General features: G+C 36.9%; 1 protein-coding gene across 2 annotated transcripts in view; it reads left to right on the top strand.

The window, feature by feature from the left end:
* ankrd10b (ankyrin repeat domain 10b) overlaps positions 1-21,604 on the top strand; it is a 123,655-nt gene that overhangs the window by 80,070 nt on the left and 21,981 nt on the right. For both annotated transcript variants that reach the window (XM_028799202.2, XM_028799200.2), the window contains exon 4: positions 13,971-14,206. In XM_028799202.2, coding sequence (XP_028655035.2) covers positions 13,971-14,206 — 236 coding nt within the window. The remainder of the gene's footprint in view (positions 1-13,970; positions 14,207-21,604) is intronic.

Raw genomic sequence — 21,604 nt, 5'->3', positions numbered from 1 at the left:
GGGTGAGCCTAGTAATAATGTGATATTTGTAATGTCTAATATGTCTTATTTTCTCTTATTTTGTCTAATATATTGGGCAATACAAGTGTAATGGTGACTAAAGGGTGTTATTTCATGTCTAGAGGGCTCTAATAATGTTAAAAAACATTTAGAAGGTCGTAAACAGGTTTTCTATACTCAAACTGCGAAAATATTCGATTTATAAATAAAGAATCCTACTTCGCGAAAATTCATTTATCACGGTAGAGTCTGGAATGGATTAACCGTGATAAACGAGGGTTCACTGTATACTGTTTTTTTCTGAACACTCCCAAGTTTACAAAGGTGAAATATATCCCTTACATTTGGTCTCCACCAGTAACTTCCATAATTTCAGGTTAAAAAATTTGACACTTTTAAGAGGTCATTATTTAGGTTTTGGATCTAAAGAACTGCTGTGAAAATGAAGATTGAATGGATTCCAAAGAAGTCCGAGGTTAAGCAATACAAATGTATAAATCAGAAAAAGGATACAAAATATTATTTTAAGTCCCCGAGGCTACTGTCAGTTTGACTGTCATAAAGAAGAAGTTGTTTCTTAGCCTCCCAGATGCTGCCTTGGAAGGAGAACCAAAAAGCAAGGAAATCTGTAAGAAAAAACACAGTATGACCAACAGTCACTTTGAAGCAGGTGTAGAATTCAGTGGCTGAGAATTGTGTAAAGGTGCACCAATCACCCATATCAAGAGCTCTGCATGGCAGAGAAAACACTACTCAAGTAGAGCCATGTAAGAAAATTGGCAAAAGACATGCAGGCTATATAGCAAGGTAGAAAAGATTTTTGTGGTTGGATAAGACCATAGTAGTCTTTGTTGGCCCAAGTTCAAATAGATAATGTGTGGTTTATATGCAGCACTCAGAAAGTGCCATGTAAGTGTAGTGTGGTGATTGCACTTCTGTTTCTCATCAAAAGACATTGAGCATCTAGCTTAAATAGAAGAAAAATGGATGACAGAAAAGTAAAAGCATAAATTGCCAAAGTTCCCCCGTAACTGTGCCAAAAAAAAAAAATCTGATGTTTAGGCAAAAGCTAGTCTTTCAAAAGGACAATGGTGCAAGACAAAAATACTCTGAGATAATAAGATGAATGTCCTACAGTGGCCCATTTAGAGCCTTAATCTTTGTCTGAGTGAGAGTATCTGGCACTATTTATGTAGCTGATGGACAGATATTGTTTGTCATTTATGTTAATTGGTTTTTACTTTGTTTTGTGATAGTTTTGTATTTAGTGAGTGGCATAATCTATTCTTGCATCTTGCCTTGAGATTTTGGTGAGGAGCACTGTGTAAGATCAAAGTAGTTTGAACTGTTGTATTTCTGAAGTGGCAACAATAGATCTAGCCATCTAGATCTGTGAAGAAGATCACTTATGTTCTGTTTTGAGAACCCTGAATACAATGAGGACTGATTGATGTCATTTATGTTAGGTAGAATGCCTAGAGGGGGCTGGGCGGTCACATGGCCTGGAACCCCTGCAGATTTTATTTTTTCTCCAGCCGTCTGGAGTTTTTTTGTTTTTTCTGTCCTCCCTGGTCATTGGACCTTACTTGTCTCTCTCTAAATTACCTTTACCAAAATTTCTTCCCATTTTTTTTCTCTACAAGGTTGTGTTTTTGTTTTCTTGTCTCCTTAGAGAGTCAAATCTTAGGGCACTGTCAAAAACATAGCCTGTTAAAACCCATTGAGGCATGTCTTGTTTGATTTTGGGTTATTTAATAAATACATTGTTGTTATTTGAAAATTGTGATGCATAAATGTCATCCATATGGGTGTAACAACTTGAACCAAATCATGGACCAACATCATTCAAAACATTGTGCAGACCATGGGCATACTCGGTATCCCCAAAAGACTTTTAAGCTTTTATGGCTGAAAAATGTGGCTCTAAAATATTAAAATGTAAGTATTAAATACTGTATTCAAATAGCATATTTTCTTTTTTTTCTAACATAAAACAATGCCATTTGGGAGAAAAAAGTCCTTTTGAGTTGCATTGCTTTAAAATAAAAATATTGTTGAGAATAAAATATTTATGTATTATTTGTTATTTAGTAAAATGAAAGAAATTATCAAAGGAACTGAATAGTTTTGCAAGGAACTGGATGTAAATAGACAAGGTTTACAGATTATGTAGTCATTGCCATAGGGAATATGAATATGTACAATTTTACACAGTATTAGACGAAAAAAATGCAGAGGCACATTATTTCATTATGCTTTGTTCTGAATGTATAAGTTAAACAAAATGAGTGGTTTTCATTTTAACTTTTTTTTTTTTTTTTTTGCCTTGTCCAAGACTTCAGTTTCTTTGCAGGCAGATGTTTGGATCTACATATGATACTGAAGATGACATTTTTAAAATTTGTACATTCTAATTTGTATTCCATCTGGGACAAGTTAGTTGTTTTAGACTGTATAAGGAGAATATGCCCTACTGTAGTTATTTTTCTGCATTCAGAAAAATTAGGGTGAATACCAATGGAAGGGGCAGCTTTAGGTCACAAGTACATGTTCTCAGTGCAGCCAGTCTTTCTTAACTCCAGCTTGTAAATAACCCTTGAAGTAATCTTGAAAGCATTTGCCTAGCTGATAAAAGAAAGTAAGCCACTTTAGGCAAAATTTAAGGAAGTGATGGGTCATAGCAACTGTAGTTTGCTGCTTCTATGAAGAGTGCATTATTTTTCACATGTTGCAGACCCTTATAATTGCTCCTTTTCATCTCTTTTATGGATTTACATTTTTATTTCATGGAGAACTTATCTCAGTGGCAACAGGTGCAGTATAGGACACTGGATAGGGTGGCGCTTCATGGCTTGCTAGAAATGCAGGCTCTGATTCTCGGCCAGTTAAGAAATGCATCTTTAAGTTGAAGCTGTAGTAGACAGGATATAAACAGGTGAACAATGTATAAATATAAAAACCCTTACCACATCCAGAAATTTGTGGTATAAAAAATAAGAGAGAATTTTACAAAGTATTTTCACAGATATTATTTTTGCTTAATTGATAGTGTATACATCGTTTTAAATTCATGCAAGAAACTGGCAGTAACATCACATTCCAGCCATCCACATTATTACTTTTTAATTTTTTGTCTGTCAACAAGCTGAATATAGGCAGCTGTTAGTTGTTGTGTAGTTAGGAAATTCTGTATATGTTACACTTCACAACTTTGATGGTGTGGAACCTGTAGATTACACTTTTGTTTTTGTTTCAGATGTCCTCTGACAGGCATAAGATTTGACAGTGCAGTTGACAGCAAAAACTAAGGTGTCACTAACATGGACTTCAAATGGCTGTCTTTAACAGTTAGTTTTTTTGGGAGGTTAAAGATTCTGTTGTTGGTTTAATTAGAAACATCTGATTTTTTTTTTTTCTTTTTTTCTATAAAAGAGTGATTGTCATTAATATATGATTGATGCTTTTACTTTTGATATTTAATAACTTAAACACAGTTTCAAAATGTATTTTAATTTAGATTTTATAATAATGAGTAATAGCTAGGTGCGTGGACAAACCTTTAGTCCTAAATATGTTTTTAAAGTCTTAATGGTAGATTATTTAATAATGTAATATACAGTATTCTAGTAGTATAAAACATGAGTAGGAATCATTCTTTTTGCTTGGGAGTAACCACAAATTGTGCTCTTATTTATTGATTTACTATCTATCTATTTATTTATTTTCCTGGATAGCCACTCCTGAATGCGTGGATACATGCACTCTTTTACCTGATTGATCCGGAACTGCCATTCTGAATTCGTATATATCTTGCTGCAGCTTAACTCCCAAAGTGTCGACTCAACACATTGGTATTAAATTCTGTAGCAGAAGGTTGTCAGGTTGAATCTCTGCTCTGCCAATCAGACTTTAAGGCCAAACTTAAAGGTACAGTCTAGTCTTTGAATCTCTATGGCAGATTTGGGCTTACTAGAGAAAGAGACGGTTGAAGGCCTTTAAAACAAATTTCCTTTCAATGACAACTGTTTTATAGACTTGCATTTATTGCCTGCAACTGCTCTAATCCTTTCTCTGAAGTTCAAAAATATCCAAAAAAAGTTGTTTTAAATTGGCAAGTTATATTTGTTTGAAAAATAAACTGCCATTGAAGGTTTCAAAAAAGCGTGTTGAAAGGTTTAATAGATGAAAGAAAACATCTCACGATTTATGTAACATTATATGTTAAATGTGACTATCACAAATGTTCAGGTAGATTTTTTTTTTTTAATCTTTTGTAATGCTTAGTGGTGAACCATTTTGAGAAGCATAGATCTTTTCCATTTTCCTATCAAACTGACGTGAATTCATTTATTTTGCTTACAACATCTAACTCGGAATTTTTTTTTGTTTGTTTGTTTTTTTTGTTTTTACCAATACTGCTAGCATTGTTGGTGATCATCTTGCCACATTATCCTTATAACTGTGGTGCACCTTTGCCTGTTTACAAAATAATTTCATTTATTAAAAACATTCTGAAATAGTGCCGGGTTAATATTGTTGGACACACTATTATAATGTGCGAACATAATCGTAATTGTTTCCAAAAGAATTGTAGATTTCTGTTCTTAACCATAAATTTTATTGTGTGGGCTTTTATCATTGTTTTGTAGCTGTTGTTTAGCTTTTTGTTATTCTTTTTCCTTCTTTAACATTCTTGACCATTTGTTCTTAGTCTGCAGTCATGCTTAAGCCAGGGGTCTCTAACTCCTGTCCTGGTGGGCCACAGTGCCTGCAGGTTTTCATTCTAACCATCTTCTTAGTTAGTGAACCATTTTTGCTACTGATTAACTTGTTTTGCCTTAGTTTTAATTGACGTGACTCAGACCCCTCAGTTGTTTCTTTTTCCTTAATGAGCAGCCAAACAATAATGCAACACAAAATGAGCCACCACATGACTAGTTAACCTGAAAATAAAGAAAGGTGAAGGTCTTGGTCATGTTGGTCTGATCAGGTCACCAAAACATCTTGACGATGGTCTTAGAAAAAACAGAAAATCAACAGTCTGCTGTGGCAGAACGAGAGCAGCAACAAGTCCTGATATTCAATAACGGCTTTTATTAACAACAAGAATTGGCTTCTCTATAAGCAACTGGTTGGAGTGAAATTGGCTGGAGTTTGACATTCCAATTTAGTTGGTCATCTCATTTCTGTTTGGGTGCCATTTAATGAAGAAACAAATCAATTCAGAGGACTGAATCCTTAACAACAGGGCTATTAAATGAAGGGAAAAGAAGTTAATTAGCAGTGAAAACTGCTAGCTGATTAGGAAAAGGGTTAGAATGAAAACCTGCAGCCACTGTGGCCCACCAGGACCGGAGTTGGACACCCCTGCTTTAGACAATATTATGCTCTTATAATACCAGATTTCCAATTAACCTGGAAACTGAAGGATGCCTTCCTCATACTGTGACTGTGACCTGTATTTATTAAGATGAGCACATATTGCCATAAGTGGGCACATGCGTTACAGGGTAGCACATTATCAGTGAGGCAGAGAATGTTCCAAGAACAGTTTGTATGTTAAATGAGTATAGACAGGTTCAAATGAAGCTTTGAGTTTTTTCACTATATAATAAGTGTAGGAAACTATAGAATGCTCAAAGTAAAAATAGTAGTAATAATAGTAATAAGAGTATCTATTCTGCCATCTTTTTGTTTCTTTTTTTTTCTTTTGTCTAATGTTGCTAGGAATCAGACAGTTCCAGCATCAGGTTAGGGACAGTAACCAGGTATGGACAGTACGTTAGTCTTTCATATATGACATTAACACACATCACAGCCTTTATATTTCTTTGGTAATGTGTACACAATTGGGATGTAGCAGAAAACCAGCATCTACTTGGAAAACCCATGGTAGTACAAGAAGATGATACAAAATCTGTGGAAGTTGTGATTCTGCTAAAAGTAAAATCAACGTCCCTGGAGCTTTGATTAAGTTGAGTTGCATTAACATTTACTGTACTGTCCTTTTTCTAAACTAATTGTTCATCTGATGGTAATGTTTTCACAACTGAGCATGTTTAAGTCGTCCAGTCCGTTTCTTAAGATTAAATCTGAACCAACTCACCCCTGCTTAGCCTAATGTTTTTTCTTTTTTTTTTTGCTTTACTATTTTGTAATTTAAAGCAAATTAAAATTTAATACTCATTTTCATTTGTCATTAGGGTTAGTAGCATTGATTAGATATTCTGTATTTTTCAACAATAAAGTGTACAAGAATTTCAAGCGTTGATATTTCAATAACTATACACAGTAAGTACATTTTTTAGGCCTGTAAATTAAATATTAAACAAATGGCTACAGCACTGAAAATAGTTTGGGTGGGTCTTACCATATATCTCCATTGTCTGAGTTAGCCAACTTTGTTTTCATTTTCTGATTAGATGACAAGAAGTCACACTTTTTTATTTGCAGAGTATTTTTTTATTCACAATTCAAACAGATTATTAGAGTTTTAAGTAATGTTATTGATAGATATTTCTCTCACTTGTATATATTTAGCCATGATTATAGCCATAAAAAGATCAGGTACTATGGTTTCTTTCTCGCTTTATCCATTCTTTGCTTCCCAACAGCGCAAGACTTTCTCAGTTCAACTCCCAAATACAAGCACATTGGACTGCTGGCAAGAAACAGCATGTAAACACCACCATGGAAGTACTTATGTAACAATACTGGAATGAAATATGGCAATATATTTTATACATATACAGTTCACATGACAGTTCTACCACCATTACTGTTTTCCTGATGTAATAAAACTGTTTTTAAACATTAATGTCAAACTTTAATTATGTAAACAAGCAGTAAATAACAAATATAAATTGCGGTGCTTTGGCATTTAAATGTAAAAGCACATTGTTGCGGTTTCATTCACCCAACCTGCCGATGACTGATATTTTAACAAAAAATAAATATACAGTATGTATCAGACCAATTGAACTATAGTTTTATACTTGCTGTGATATTTGGTAATATAAATGTATTAAAATAAAGCATGTTCAAATTAAAAATAAATATTATCAATAACAAGACTTTCACTACTACTGAAAAATCATTTTTTAAAGTAAGTATTTGCAAATAAAATAAAGTCTGCATCTTGTGGCTAGAAGCAACTAGACAGAAATATGTGGTGATATGAATATTCCTTTGCTGTTTTCAAGTCTGTAGTCCTAATGCATCAAATCTGGCAGTTAAGCTGTGTTCCCTACACCATCCCTTCTCATTCTAATTACTAGCTGCACACATGTGTTTTCTTGGATTAGTACTAATGCACTACAAGACAGGCACATCTCTCCGCAGTGATGAGAAAATGTTAATGTGCTGCACTGTGTTTGACAGGCTTATTGTGGCCACTAGTATGCTTTATAACACAGATTGATTTTGCTTTATGTATTTAGTGGTTAATGTTCAGAGATTTACATTCCCCTTAATAAATGTTTTAAACAAGTACTGTAGTTTGGATAAGATGCTATAGAAGAAGTAGTTATAAAAATATAGAATAAAGTTAATGCAGAATGTCTAAATGCTATCTTTATGCATGGAACAAGGTTTTGCATAGAAATATAATTTGGAAAATTATAAATACAGGAAAAAATAAATACAGGAAAATACCCTTTTTAAAAAAAAAAGAAAAGAAAATCCATTTCAGAATTTGATGGCACCACTGGTCATCTCTTTCAATAAAACAAATCCATATGAGCAATTTGAATATCGTCATATCTAGATGATGCACTGCATCTGGTCCTAAACCTTAATTAATCTTTTGGGGTTCTTCTTTTGGATCATGATTCAACAATCCATTAATCTGTAAGTAAACATAATCCATTTGATAGCCCTTTCTAATTTTATTTGTTTTAGCTGTAGCCTACTGGTCACAGATTTTCATCAGTTGTTTTGTGTAATTTTCATTCTCATGCCTTGCATCATCAGAATGGTGTGGGTTTCTCTGTGGCTCCCAGATTTGCATTCTCAGAGGATAAGAAAATAGGTTTCCGTGTATGATAAGGTCCTCTGAATGGTTCAATCAAACAATACAAAGAAAAACTGAAAGAACATTAATTTACAGTTGATTTGAAAAATCTACATCGATCCATTTTCTTACCTACTTATCCAGTTCACGGTCACAAGAAGTGGAAGCCTAGGCCAGCAGCAGCGGGCGAAAGGCAGGAACCCGCCCTGGGCAAGGACACCAGTCCATCGCAGGGTGAGAGTGAGTAATTCAGAAGTAGTGCATTCATATATGGTCATTTGTTTTTAGAAAGTAAAGTGTGCCTTATCATAGGCTCCCAAACATTTACTGGTTTTGTTTTCTTTATAACAAAATATTTTTCTCTCATCATATTTTAAGCTTCTTTTTTAAATGAGAAACATTTAGCTCATTCTAATTTATGTAGCTAATTGCTCACTTCGCTATCATAGTTTAATAGACACTGCCAAAGTGTATTTTTGTAAATGGGCAATATTTTTTTTCTGGTACTCCAATTTAAAACAGTACAAGAAAAAATTAAAATGGTGCATAAACAAAGCTGGCAGTTTTTGTAAAAGAAAAGAAAAAAGTATGATTTAAATACTTAACATCTAGAAACATTTTCTTACTTAGATATGTAGGTAAAGTGTGCCGTTTCTTGTGATTCTTTTAAGTTTCTGTTACCTTTACATTGTATGCATTACTAAAAATATTAAAATCGTTCTAATTTGAAGGGAATACTCAGAAAAAATAGCTTTGATTTATAAATGTAGTGCTCAAAACTTACTTGCTTCCTCTTTTCACTGTAACGAAATTGCCAGTGAGCGCCCAATGTGGGTCTTTCCAGTCAGTTTGTGCCTGAAACCAAACCAGTTTGTGCCTGCATAAGGGGGAATAATTAGGTTGTTCACTGTTGCTGCTTCACTTTATTTTTCTTTTTTCCCATCAGTTTAAAGTTAGAAGAGAGGAGGATAGAATCAGTCAGTGGTGTTTTGTGACAAAACCAGAATCAATGTTTATATTTTTATGTATTCTGCTATATTAATAAATAATAAATTATGTTATGTCCAAAAATGAGCCCAACTTTTTTGATTTTGTTTGTTTTGTTTGGTTGTGTTCTTTTTTCTTTTTTTCAGGAGAATCAAAGAAAACAACATTAAAAATATGTTGGGTTGTAAGTAAATGATGGTCACAGATACCTTGGTACATCCTGATTCTGTTCAGTATTTGGTCAGTCTGTTGAGCTTGAGTGTGTCTACATACACATACAAAACTGAGATAAGGTTGAATAACCTGGTTATGGCAGAAATCTGGTTTCTTAAAAACCAGTTTGCATGTGCAAGTCCACTTATGGAATTCTCTTTTGTCAAAATGCCCTGATGTCACAAAGTGTGCTAACAAAGAGCGTTTGCTATGAATCAAAAACTAGAATGTGCTGCTGAGCTTGGCACTGTACGTTCAGCTTACCAACATTAATATGGTAATTTCTGAAATAATAAAAATAGATCATTTCAGCCAGGAGAAGGAATGAGTGAGCAATTTGCCTCAGAAAATGTTTCTTTGGAAACTTACACCGATTTCTAGCAGTGGCCGCTGGATGCAAAGCAAAGACATCCACAGGCTAACAGAGTGCCATGGACACGAGCAGACTAAGAACTCCTTAACTGCAACCCAGCTAAGGGTTTACATGGCCATGTAAACAGATTGATCATGGAAGAATCAATGTGTGTTAACCCAGTTTTTCAGATACCAGTATCCTGGTTTCTCTAACTGGAATAATTGTTTACGTGGCATTTTCAAAACCGTGTGTATGTGTGAATAATTGGTTATAAAGAACATGTAAACACACTCTTTGACAGTTGGTCTACAGTTACATGAACTAAAATCTGTCCCCCAAAACATTACTGCCCTCTTACCACACACATAGCTACAGGTATAATCCGAGATCTGCATAAGGGTTTGTTTGCATTTAAATTCATTCTGTGAGTAAACCTCCTGACTATTAATTAGGGCAGTCTGTTTAAAAAAACTTACCAGGCATTTCCTTTTATAACACTTTGCTTCACTATCTGTTAGCAACAATATTCACCACACCCTTTAGCTCATGTTTTGCCTTGTTTTGTGTTTTGACCTTTTGCTTGTTTTTCAACCATATCCTCATCTGCTCATGTAACCACTGTTTAAGGTGGTTAGGATTACATGCTATTCTCGTTCAGCTTTTTCCGGTGTTTTAGCAGCTCATGTTGAAATTTAAATACACTTTCTGATATTGTCAGTGGTGTGATTTAACCACAAATGGGTGAGTCTGCTGTGCTTACCAAAGGTTCTCCTAATTTAGCCATGTGTACAGAAAAAGTGAGCCCAAAATTCATGATGGGCTGTGCAAATCTTGCAGTGCTGGATCACTGAAATCATAAGAAGCATCCTTGCCTGTTGAAAGATTTGGATTGCTTTTGTAAAGACTTGGAAGTATATGTGTTCTGTAAGTGCACAAGGGAAATATACTGTAATACCTTCTAGTTTGTTTTTGACCTTGACCATGGGGCCTTCTCTTGTCCAGCACTTCTGGTTGTTAAGCAACAGTTACTACAGCAAAACCCCTGTAGCTCATTTCTCACGTCAGTAATTTTCTAATTATTACATAAATGCAAGCGTTTGCATTTTTTTTTTTTTTGCTAACTTACTACTTATTGTTGAGAGCTCTGATTTCAAGTCTGATTTATCTTGCACTCCCCTGTGCTTCCTGTGCCATCCATGTGTTTGAATGCGTTCTTGTATTCATTTACTATGTTTATATTTTGCCTTCTGTTATTGATTATGCTCAATCAGTGTACATCAATAGCTGTCCTCCCTCTCCGATTACTTATTTCAGTTCTCTGACCATTAGTTTAAAGTGGGAACCACACACTCATGCAGTGTCTACAATAACTTACCTACACAATTCTACAGTTTCGGACTGAAGCAAAGCTGTGGTGCTCTGTTTTATTAAATAAAGTACTGAAACCCAAGTGTTTCTCAAATCTGAGCAATATTCGGGTATATGGTCATGTTTAGTGAAGTACATGGCTCTTTGTATTTGTTTTTTAATTGTGTTTTGTAATCTGTCTATTTTTGTGTGTAATTGTATTTTCAGGTACCAGCCCGTCGGCATGATTCCTAGTGGTTTGCGGTAGACGTTTATTAATTTCCCACAGTTGTTCTTTATGGAGATTGTATGTGAATTCTCATTGCAGCTTTTCTGTGAATCTGTGAAGATGGACCTTATGATCATTCCTTAGCAGGTCAAGCACCCCAACTACATCCAAAAGGATTACTGATACACCATTTTTGAGACAATAAAGGTTTTTTTTTGTCATTTTTAAAATTGATGTGTCCATCACTTCCATTCTATGCATTTTTCAAAAGACACAACTTTGTTAGGTTTTCTCTCTGATGCATTTATTTCCTTCTTTGAAACTATTTACTGCTTGTTAGTCTTTTATTGTGTTTAGTAATGTTATTTTGTCACACTTTTTAATTCCATGCTTGCTGCCATCTTGATCTGAGAATAGATTTTATGTTGATTTACTTAGGCTTCTTGAGGTTCTTCATGTTGTCTGCTTTATTTTTAAATTTGGAAATAATTTTTAGAATTGGACTCTCTACCCTCGTCAGAACACTTGCTCTGTGATCTCAAATGCATCCTCCTTGTCACAGTGCAGCACATTTACTTATTATTTATAATCTGACTACCTGTTCATTTTCAGTATACATGTTTAAGGTATAGGGATCTTTTTGAGAGAACTTGATATATTGGTTCACCAGTTGCCATCATAGACAAAGAAGAGCATTTGCCACAAGTTCGGTGAAGCTTTGATGGAATCCCTTCCACTTCCACAAGGCCTAATCTTTATTTTAAAATAACTGGCCTAATCCGTTATTCATTTCTTGGACTTTTTCTTAATCCCTTTCTTCTTCAGACTTGTAGGTGCTCTCACTTGTTTTGCCTTTTAAAGCTGTCTCTCTGGTATTGAAGAAATGTTTATGAAAACTGTGTGAGAAGTAGCATTGCCTAAGAGAGTGACATGTGGCAAATGAAAGTGGGATATGGAAGAAAAAATGATGATGATTGGTTGGATTTGTGGAGTGTCACAGAGTAAGAGGAAGAAGAATGCTGAGATAAGGATTTGGAGTGGAGCTGTAGGCATAGTGCTGTGGAGAAACCATCTAAGACTATTTGGGGTGAAAGGCAAACAATTATTGAGGTGAAGATTTGCACCAGGATTAAAATGGAGGGTATGAGATTCAGAAGAGGACGTGCTGCCTGATGATACAAAAACAATGGGCCTCACTCCACAGAATGCAGAGAACTACAGAAATTGCAGAAGATGATCGTGGGGACAACCAACCTGCATAAATTGACGTTAGCATTGGTGATAATGAAAATGACGCATTTCAAATATTTCCACTTAATCTTTCAGAAGATCTTTTAATAACTCAAATGTTTTCCTTTAGATGTTTGCATCAGTTTCCTCTAGTGGTTCATGTGATGATTGATATCTCATTTTCAGATTTCTCTTTACAGTTCTCGCAGCCGTAAAATGTTCCAGTTATAATTTGAAGTATGGCCTCTTTGTTCATCTGAAGCAAAATAAAGCCATAACCAACAAAAGCTTAATTTAGAAGAGTCGACCGCTTCTAAAATTCTTTTAAGTATTGGGAAACCTTTCTCAAGAAACAAGTGTTCATGAAGAAAAAAAGTATTTTCAACACAGAGAGTTCTTGATTCATTGCTCCATGGGCAAATGTGGCTTTTACATATGATGAAATGTAATACAAATGTTCTACATATAAGAGAAGACCATTTGATGAGAATGTTAACAGCTTGCTTCGCTAAATCTTTTTTGTTTACTTCTCATACTTGATGAACTTTATTCCTGAATATGGAGTTAAATTGAGCAACCCAAATATAATGTGCTTCTCAAGACATGTAGAGCTTCAGTTGATCTCAGAACACATATTTATCCTTATTTCATTTGACTTATCTTAAACTTTTCTTCACTGATTAGTCTCATTACTTGTTTCATTCTTGGGAGGTGCTTTCAGAAATACCTTTCATAACATATTTTCCTGAATTGAACTTTCTTAACTATTACTTCATATTTCTTGTCTGTGTACCTTAACTTGAGCTTGATAAATCTTTTCCGAAGCATTGCTGTCTTCTCCTTCTGCTTTTCATCTTATGAAGCATTAATATTCCAAAAGATGAATGTTGCCTTTGGTGAAATTGATTACAGCAGGCCTTCCCTGAGATTACTTTTGTAGATTAGTTTTGTCTTTCACGTTAACATTTTGCTTCTGCAAAAATTAAACTGTGTCAATTGTGGCCTTATATTGTCCAGGCTTTCTGTCTTATGCAGTTAAATTGCAATCTTTTCACCTGCACTTTAATCCTTAAATGTGCTCTGCTCAGGTGTAAAAACATTGGCTTCCTTGGCTTATTTTAATGAAATGTTGCTGTCATTCAGTGTTTAGAATGGAAGTGCTTCACACATCAAACACAATTTTAAGATTCTTGAACCATTTTGACTAGTATTACATTAGAATCAAAGTGAATTTACAATCTGTGTGAGGTTTCGAAAGAGTATTGTTTGATGAAGGCCTAAAATGTTAGAGTGCAACACACTGGTTTTGGGCACACTCTGCTACTGTTTCAGTATATATTACATTATTTTCCCTTAGCTATTGTTGAACTGGCAATTCTCTTGCAGTTTTAAGAAGTTGCAATAATAAGGAAGACCTGTAAGATTTGGTATTAGAGGGTGGGGGTGAGATAAATAAAGGTTCCACGTTTCAAACAGAGAGTCACTTGTCATATCACCTTCAGAGTTGATTTTAGTGACAGGAAGAAAAAATGATCTTTACATTGACTGTGATAAGCAGTATATTTCTCCATGTAATTCAGTGTCTTTTTGTTGTACAGCTTGAGAAATGCTAGTGGCCTGACAGCAGCTGATCTTGCACATGCCCAAGGCTTCCAGGAATGTGCAGAGGTCCTCTCAAATGTGCAGAACCAACTCAATCAGCTCAATGGTTTTATTACAAATGGGGTGTTAAATGGAATCCATTCTGAGTCAAGAACCAATTTCACTGGTGGGCCCAGAAAGCGTTCTCTTGAATATCCCGAGTCTAATCTAGTGAAGAAAGCTAGAACTGATGGTAAGTTCATCTCTTACTTGTACTATAATGTAGACTTACATTGTAAAGCTATTGAAATGATGGAGTTTTATATCAATGTTTTATATCCATGCTATTAAATATTGTGTATTGCTGTTGTAGTGTCAATGTTTATGGATATGTTCAAGGTCCACTTTCAGCTACTGAAAAGGGTTTGGGGGTTTATGTTGACACATTTTCATTATCTAAGCAATGCACTGAAGCTATTAAAAAGACAAATTAAATGTTAGGTTATACAGTATTGTATAGGCTGTTGAATATAAATAAAAGGATTTAATGCTCAGACATTAAATACATTAAACATTAGTAAAACCATATCTGGAGTATTGTGTGCAGTTGTGGTCACTGCGCAACAAGAAAGACGCAACAGTGCTTGAAGTTGTGCAGAACAGAGCAACCTATGACAGGCTCAGAGAATTAAATCTCTTTAGTTCTGAGCAAAGGAGATTGAGGGAAGGACCTACTCAAGGTCTTTATAATTCTAAAAGTCACTGATAATGTAGATCCAGCAGAAGACTGCTTTATCCATATACAGTACAGTATCTCACAAAAGTGAGTACACCCCTCACATTTTTGTAAATATTTTACTGGGGGCTCCGACCCCTGCTCACTTTGCTCGCCCATCCCCGTGTTTGGTTTACCGGATATACAATTTAAAGAGATTGTTATTTTCATGGGAATTGTTACATATGCATTATTTTCACTTTTACTTTAAAAACTTTTGTAAAAACAATACTTGTCCTTTATTTCCAGCCCCGTGCAAGGTTACATCTCTTTCTCGCCAGACGTATAATGCTGCTCGTGTTGTGAAGGGGGTGCGGCTGAACGCACGCTAAGGATATGCCGTCGGATCATCTGCTGTCTTTTTGCTGCTTGCGACCTGCCTGTTCTGCTTGTCACATGTCGTTGTTTTAAGAGCTGAGAGCACATGATGCTTGTCTGACAAAAGCAATCCAACAACTGCTAGGTTAGATGTCTTTGGAGTTGTTTTAAATGATGGCTCACTGCCTTGCCTCACGTGATGCTGTAAAAAAAAAAAACAGCTGCTATCGCGCTGCCCTTCGATCATTTTAAAGCCTGTACAGCTGCTGTCCTTTTTGCCACTTCGTGTCTCTGCTGCTCGCGTTGTAATCGCTTCTCCGTGATCCTAAATATACACCTGACCGAATTGTGTTTTCTTTGAAATTAAACTTGTCGTTGCTTTAACTGTTGCGAGGCCACAGATTCTCATAGCGTATGGTCCATTATTGTGTAAATCTATGTTTTGTGCATTGAATGATGCGAAGGCGAAAAAACTTTGTTTTGTGCTCTTTGCCTTTTATTTCTGACCTCGTTTTGTCCTGCTATTTTTTCAATTACAGCTGTTTCTGCTTATTAATTTCCTTTCGTTTGCACTAATGCGATCTTTTAGTCGTCGACATTTCATTTATAACGTATTGTCCTTTATACACTTTATATGCACTGAGACCCCTGTATCTGTGTGTGTTGCGTGCCTTTACACTACTGATTTTTTTTTTGCTGGCCGTCTCATGGGTCTTTTATTTGTCTTCCGTGATCTTAATGTGAAGATGACGTATCGCCTCCTAGTCATTCCCTCCCACAGGATTTTTTTTTATAATAGAGATCTTTTCATGGGACAACACTGAAGATATGACACTTTGATACAATGTAAAGTAGTCAGTGTACAGCTTGTAAATTTTCTGTCCCCTCAAAATAACTCAACACACAGCCATTAATGTCTAAACCGCTGGCAACAAAAGTGAGTACACCCCTAAGTGGAAAAAATGGCCAAATTGTGCCCAAAGTATCAATATTTTGTGTGGCCACCATTATTTTCCAGCACTGCATTAACTCTCTTGGGCATGGAGTTCACTAGAGCTTCACAGGTTGCCACTGAAATCCTCTTCCACTCCTCCATGACGACATCACGGAGCTGGTGGATGTTAGAGACCTTGCGTTCCTCCACCTTCTGTTTGAGGATGCCCCACAGATGCTCAATAGGGTTTAGGTCTGGAGACATGCTTGGCCAGTCCAGCACCTTTACCCTCAGTTTCTTTAGTAAGTCAGTGGTCGTCTTGGAGGTGTGTTTGGGGTCATTATCATGTTGGAATACTGCCCTGCGGCCCTTTTTCCGAAGGAATGTTACAGTACATGTTGGCATTCATGGTTCCCTCAATGAACTGCAGCTCCCCAGTGCCGGCAGCACTCATGCAGCCCCAAACCATGACATTCCCACCACCATGCTTGACTGTAGGCAAGACACACTTGTCTTTCTACTCCTCACCTGGTTGCCGCCACACACGCTTGACACCATCTGAACCAAATAAGTTGATTTTGGTCTCATCAGACCACAGGACCTGGTTCCAGTAATCCATATCCTTAGACTGCTTGTCTTCAGCAAACTGTTTGCTGTTTGTGCATCATCTTTAGAACAGGCTTCCTTCTGGGACGACAGCCATGCAGAACAATTTGATGCAGTGTGCGGCGAGCGTATGGTCTGAGCACTGATAGGCTGACCCCCCACCCCTTCAACCTCTGCAGCAATGCTGGCAGCACTCACATGTCTATTTTCAAAAGACAACCTATGGATATGTCACTGAGCACATGCATTCAACTTCTGAACCATTTGGACATTTTTCACTTAGGGGTGTACTTACTTTTGTTGCCAGTGGTTTAGACATTAATGGCTGTGTGTTGAGTTATTTTGAGGGGACAACAAATTTACACTGTTATACAAGCTGTACACTGACTACTTTACATTGTATCAAAATGTCATATCTTCAGTGTTGTCCCATGAAAAGATATAATAAAATATTTACAAAAATGTGAGGGGTGTACTCACTTTTGTGAGATACTGTAGTTGTGGGAATCTGGCACAAACTACTGAAACATGGAGTTGAAGCAGAAACCTTGAGAATCTTTAACGTGTATCGTAATGAGATTGGGACAGCTTCGTTATTAGCTAAACAAACAAGCTTGATGGACTAAATGGTCTCCTCACCAATGTCAAATTTCTTTTATGTATCTGCATAATTACAATTGGGCATTCAAATTTAATTGTATAAAGCCCCCTGCTTGCTTCACTCGCCAACCCCCCTGCCTGCACTACGTGCTGTTTTGAAGAGGGGGACTGAACGCATCTCAAGGAGACGTGGTCGCTCCTCCAAAACCACTCTTAAATGGTGATAGAATGGGAAACAAATATTTTTTTTTTTTTTTTTTTTTTTTTTTTTTTTTTTTTAACCTCCTCTTTGCTCAATCAGCTGCTGGATTGCTGCTGCTGCTATGCCACGTGATCTGCATCTCCTGCGGCGCTTCGAACATTTAAAAGCCTGTACAGCAGCTGTCCTTTTGTCTCACTGCCTTGTCTCTCTTCTCCCCCAGACATTGCCAACATTTTTGAATTCTTTACAGCGTTCTGCTTTGTCATCTACTCTTTGTCTCTTGCCGGGCGTGGTTAAATCTCTTGGCACAAAGTCTAGTCTCACGGGATGTGAAAGGTCATGTCTCATCTCTCTGAACAGGTCTCATCTTGTCCCAAGATTTTTTTTATATAATAGAGAGATTTTGTACCCAAATGTTGTTTTTATTGGTAAGTTACTTTTTAAGAATAAAGTGGATAAAACTGGCAAGATTTATTGGACTAAATGAAATGTTCTTGTTAATGTTCTTAAAAAATGTTATAAAAAAAAATTTAGTCTCTGGCAAGTCCCAGACTTTTTTTGGAAATGTCCACTTCAGGAATCATGCAATGAATTTAATCTGCCTTGTATATGTTAAATATTCTATATACAGGATCTATGCACAAATGCCTGTAGCAATAACAGTATGGTAGAATTTTGACTCTAGTATTGCTGCCAAGTTTTACCATTAGTAACACATCTGAGAACAACACAGTGCTGGAGAGTTGGGGTCCACACACATAATAAATTTGGTCGAAGTTTTTTACATACCTGTGATGCAGTGGTAACGCTGTTGTCTCGCAGTAAGGAGACCTGCGTTTGCTTCCCGGGTCCTCCCTGCGTGGAGTTGGCATGATCTCCCCGTGTCTGCATGGGTTTCCTCCGGGTGCTCTGGTTTCCTCCCATAGTCCAAAGACATGCAGGTTACATGCATTGGTGATCCTAAAATATCCCTAGTGTGTGTTTGGTGTATGTGTGTGTGCGTGCCCTGCGGTGGGTTGGCGCTTTGCCCGGGATTTGTTCCTGCCTTGCACCCTGTGCTGGCTGGGATTGACTCCAGTAGACCCCCGTGACCCTGTGATAGGATATAGCGAGTTAGATAATGACTGACTGACATGATTATTAAAGTTAAACTCATACACGGAGTGTCTTTGATTTTATGCAGTTAAGACCTACATTATACTATAAAATATTCACCCTGGCACTATTAACTAAGTAGGCAGTGTAAAGAAGGATAAGAAAGGAAACAAAACAAGTTGTGGCACAATACTATATGTTGAAAATATTTATGCTAATAATATCAAGACAGAAGAAAGAGACATGTCAGAAACATTCTTAATTAAACTAGTAAGGAAGAAATTTACTTATTGGAATTAGCTGCAGGCCAGATTACAATGTTTGGAACAACATGGATGGATGTATTATATAATCAAATTACACATATTTTCAAATCTTTTAAAGAAGATAAAGTTGGGGGGGGGGACTTTTCAGACATTGATTGGGAAGTCCCTCTTCGAAATACAAAGGAGGAAACTGAAATCGTGTTCATGGCAAATGATTGTTTTCTCACCCAGTTTGTTTTAAGTACCGCATAAAACGCCTGTCTAGTTTTCTCCTAACATTAAAAACATAATAATGAAACAGAAATTAATACACCATAAAGTAATAATGATCCCAAAATTGTTAAATTTGAAATGGCCTTTGAAAATGCACAGATTTACAGCAAAACAGACTTTTTATATTCATAGAGCTTTCTTTATGGAAATAAGAAATCCATATTACTAACCGAGAATGCTAAACCGGATGATGGACGCAGGCACATCCGGCAATGGGCCGTAGCTGCAAAAAGACGTACTGCGCAGGCGCAAAAAGAGTCTGCGAGAGTCGGCTGAGGAGCCGAGAAAGGCGGACAAAAGAGGGCGAGAGAGGCGGATGAGGGTCCGCGAGAGGCGCAGGCGCAAAAAGAGTCCGCGAGAGTCGGAGAAAGGCGGACAAAAGAGGGCGACAAAGGCGGATGAGGGGCCGCGAGAGGCGGACGAAACCACAGAAAAAAGGAGTGAGCACATACAAAAAGTAGTCACAGAAATGAGGCGCAACGAGCACCGATAAAAGGAAAAGGCACATAAAAAAGTAGTCAAACGCGGGCAAAGCACGAAACACATTGCACACGAAACTAAACACACCAAAAAAAAAGAACAGACGAGCGCACAACAGCAAGGCACGACCACACCCCCCCACCCACCCTACAGGCACTGGACGGGACGGGACGGGACACACACCAAGAGGGGGATTCAACAAGCCCATGGAAGACAAAAAAAAAGAACACAAAACCACCCCACAGACCCTACAAGCAAGGGACGGGACACACACAAAGAGGGGGATTCAAACAAGACACAGGAACACAAAAAGAAAGAAGACGCTCGCGCAACAACAATCCCCCCCACACATCCATAAGAAGTGACACCCAAAGCCACATATTCTAAAGTGAACGTCAACACCTTCACACTAGGCAGCATAGGTGTCGGCATAGGTGTCAGCATAGGTGGATGTCCTTTCAATAAAGCACTATTAACCGTTCAACTGCAGAAAAGGATACATATTAACAGTGAGTGCGACCCTCCTTATTACTTATCCATATTTCGCATGCTGAGAAAGAAACAAGTCATGAATACACGGTCACGGGTACAAAACGATTCGCGTGTCAAAGTGCTGCATCGAAAGAAGCACGATTTCAAACCGAAAGAGCTCGCGTATCAGACATACAAAAAAGGGAGCGAAGAGACAAAATAAATGAACGGAGACGTGTACAACGCGCAAATGAACTGACAGAAGAAAAAAAAGCAAGACGCGAAAAGCACAAAGCTCAAATGACCGACATACAAAAACGGACAAGGCTCGATACAAACAATGCACGGCGTAAACTGAAACGGACTTTGCGCAAAGCGGAGGCGAAGAAAAAAAAAGAAAAAAATAGCGCGTCACAAATAATGGACATGCAACAAAAAGGCAATCAAACGCAAAAAGCAAAACATGCCCGTCGCGGACATCAACGCCACACACCTGTTAAACGCTTACGCCAAATGGCTGAAAACGCCTTCAATAAGGAATCCACTATTGAGGAAAATTCATTGGGATTAATGAATGTCATTTGCAATCATTGTCATTCACTTAACTTCACAGAAGAAACAACTGGCAATACAAATAATGAATTTACACGTTGTTGTCAAAAAGGTCAGATTAGACTGCCTCCTTTACATTTATATCCTGAATATCTAAAGAAGCTTCTAACTAACGATGTGCCTGAAAGTAAAAACTTTATGAACTGCATTAGATCCTACAATAGTTCATTTGCTTTTGCATCTACTGGAGTACATATCAGGCCACCAAAAGGCAATGGCCCATACTGCTTTCGCATATGTGAAACAAATATTGCATCGCATTGGAACAGTGCACCCTGAAACAAATCAACAACGCAAATATGCACAAATCTACATCCTAGATATCAACGCATGAACCTTCCTGAAAACAAACAATGCACGGAGCCTATAATGAGAAACGTCACTCATGTCATAAACACTATTCTATATCTAATTCATACATCTCACTCTTTGTCATGTCCCAACGCCAGGAGTTGGCGAGCGAAGCGAGCAGGGGGCGGAGCCCCCTAGTTATTTAGAAAACCCAGAACAGTAAAATAAGAACTTGGGAACAATAAAATGATAGATGGTGTCACTTCAAGGACATCCTGATTCAGACTTAATATTTCAACAACCAGTAAAAGTAAAGAAATTGCCAAAATAGATTAATAAGAACACTGTTAAACATGCAAGACTGAAAAAGATCAATGTTCAAGACAACTAGCAATACCAGGCACTACAAGAAGGAGTCATACAAGCTTTCAGACAGGCAAAAGAGAATCTATGAAAAAGGAATTTTTTTTACAGTCAAATAGCAAACAATTTTTCGAGTACTATTCTAGTTTTTTTAAAAAAAAAAAAAACAACACTAAAAGGCAATTTAGGAAACTTTAAAGATACATACAGAGAAATCGTTGAAAGTGATAATGATATAACAAATGAACTAAGTAAATATTTACCCAAGTATTGGGGAAAGTTGAAATACATGGAATGCCCCAGGCAGAAGTAAAAATCCATCCATCCATTTCCCAACCCGCTGAATCCGAACACAGGGTCACGGG

Source organism: Erpetoichthys calabaricus, chromosome 4 (genome assembly GCF_900747795.2).
Source record: "Erpetoichthys calabaricus chromosome 4, fErpCal1.3, whole genome shotgun sequence".
Classification (NCBI taxonomy): domain Eukaryota; kingdom Metazoa; phylum Chordata; class Cladistia; order Polypteriformes; family Polypteridae; genus Erpetoichthys; species Erpetoichthys calabaricus.
The sequence above is the reverse complement of the archived record's forward strand: the minus strand, read 5'-3'. Positions and strand labels throughout refer to the sequence as shown.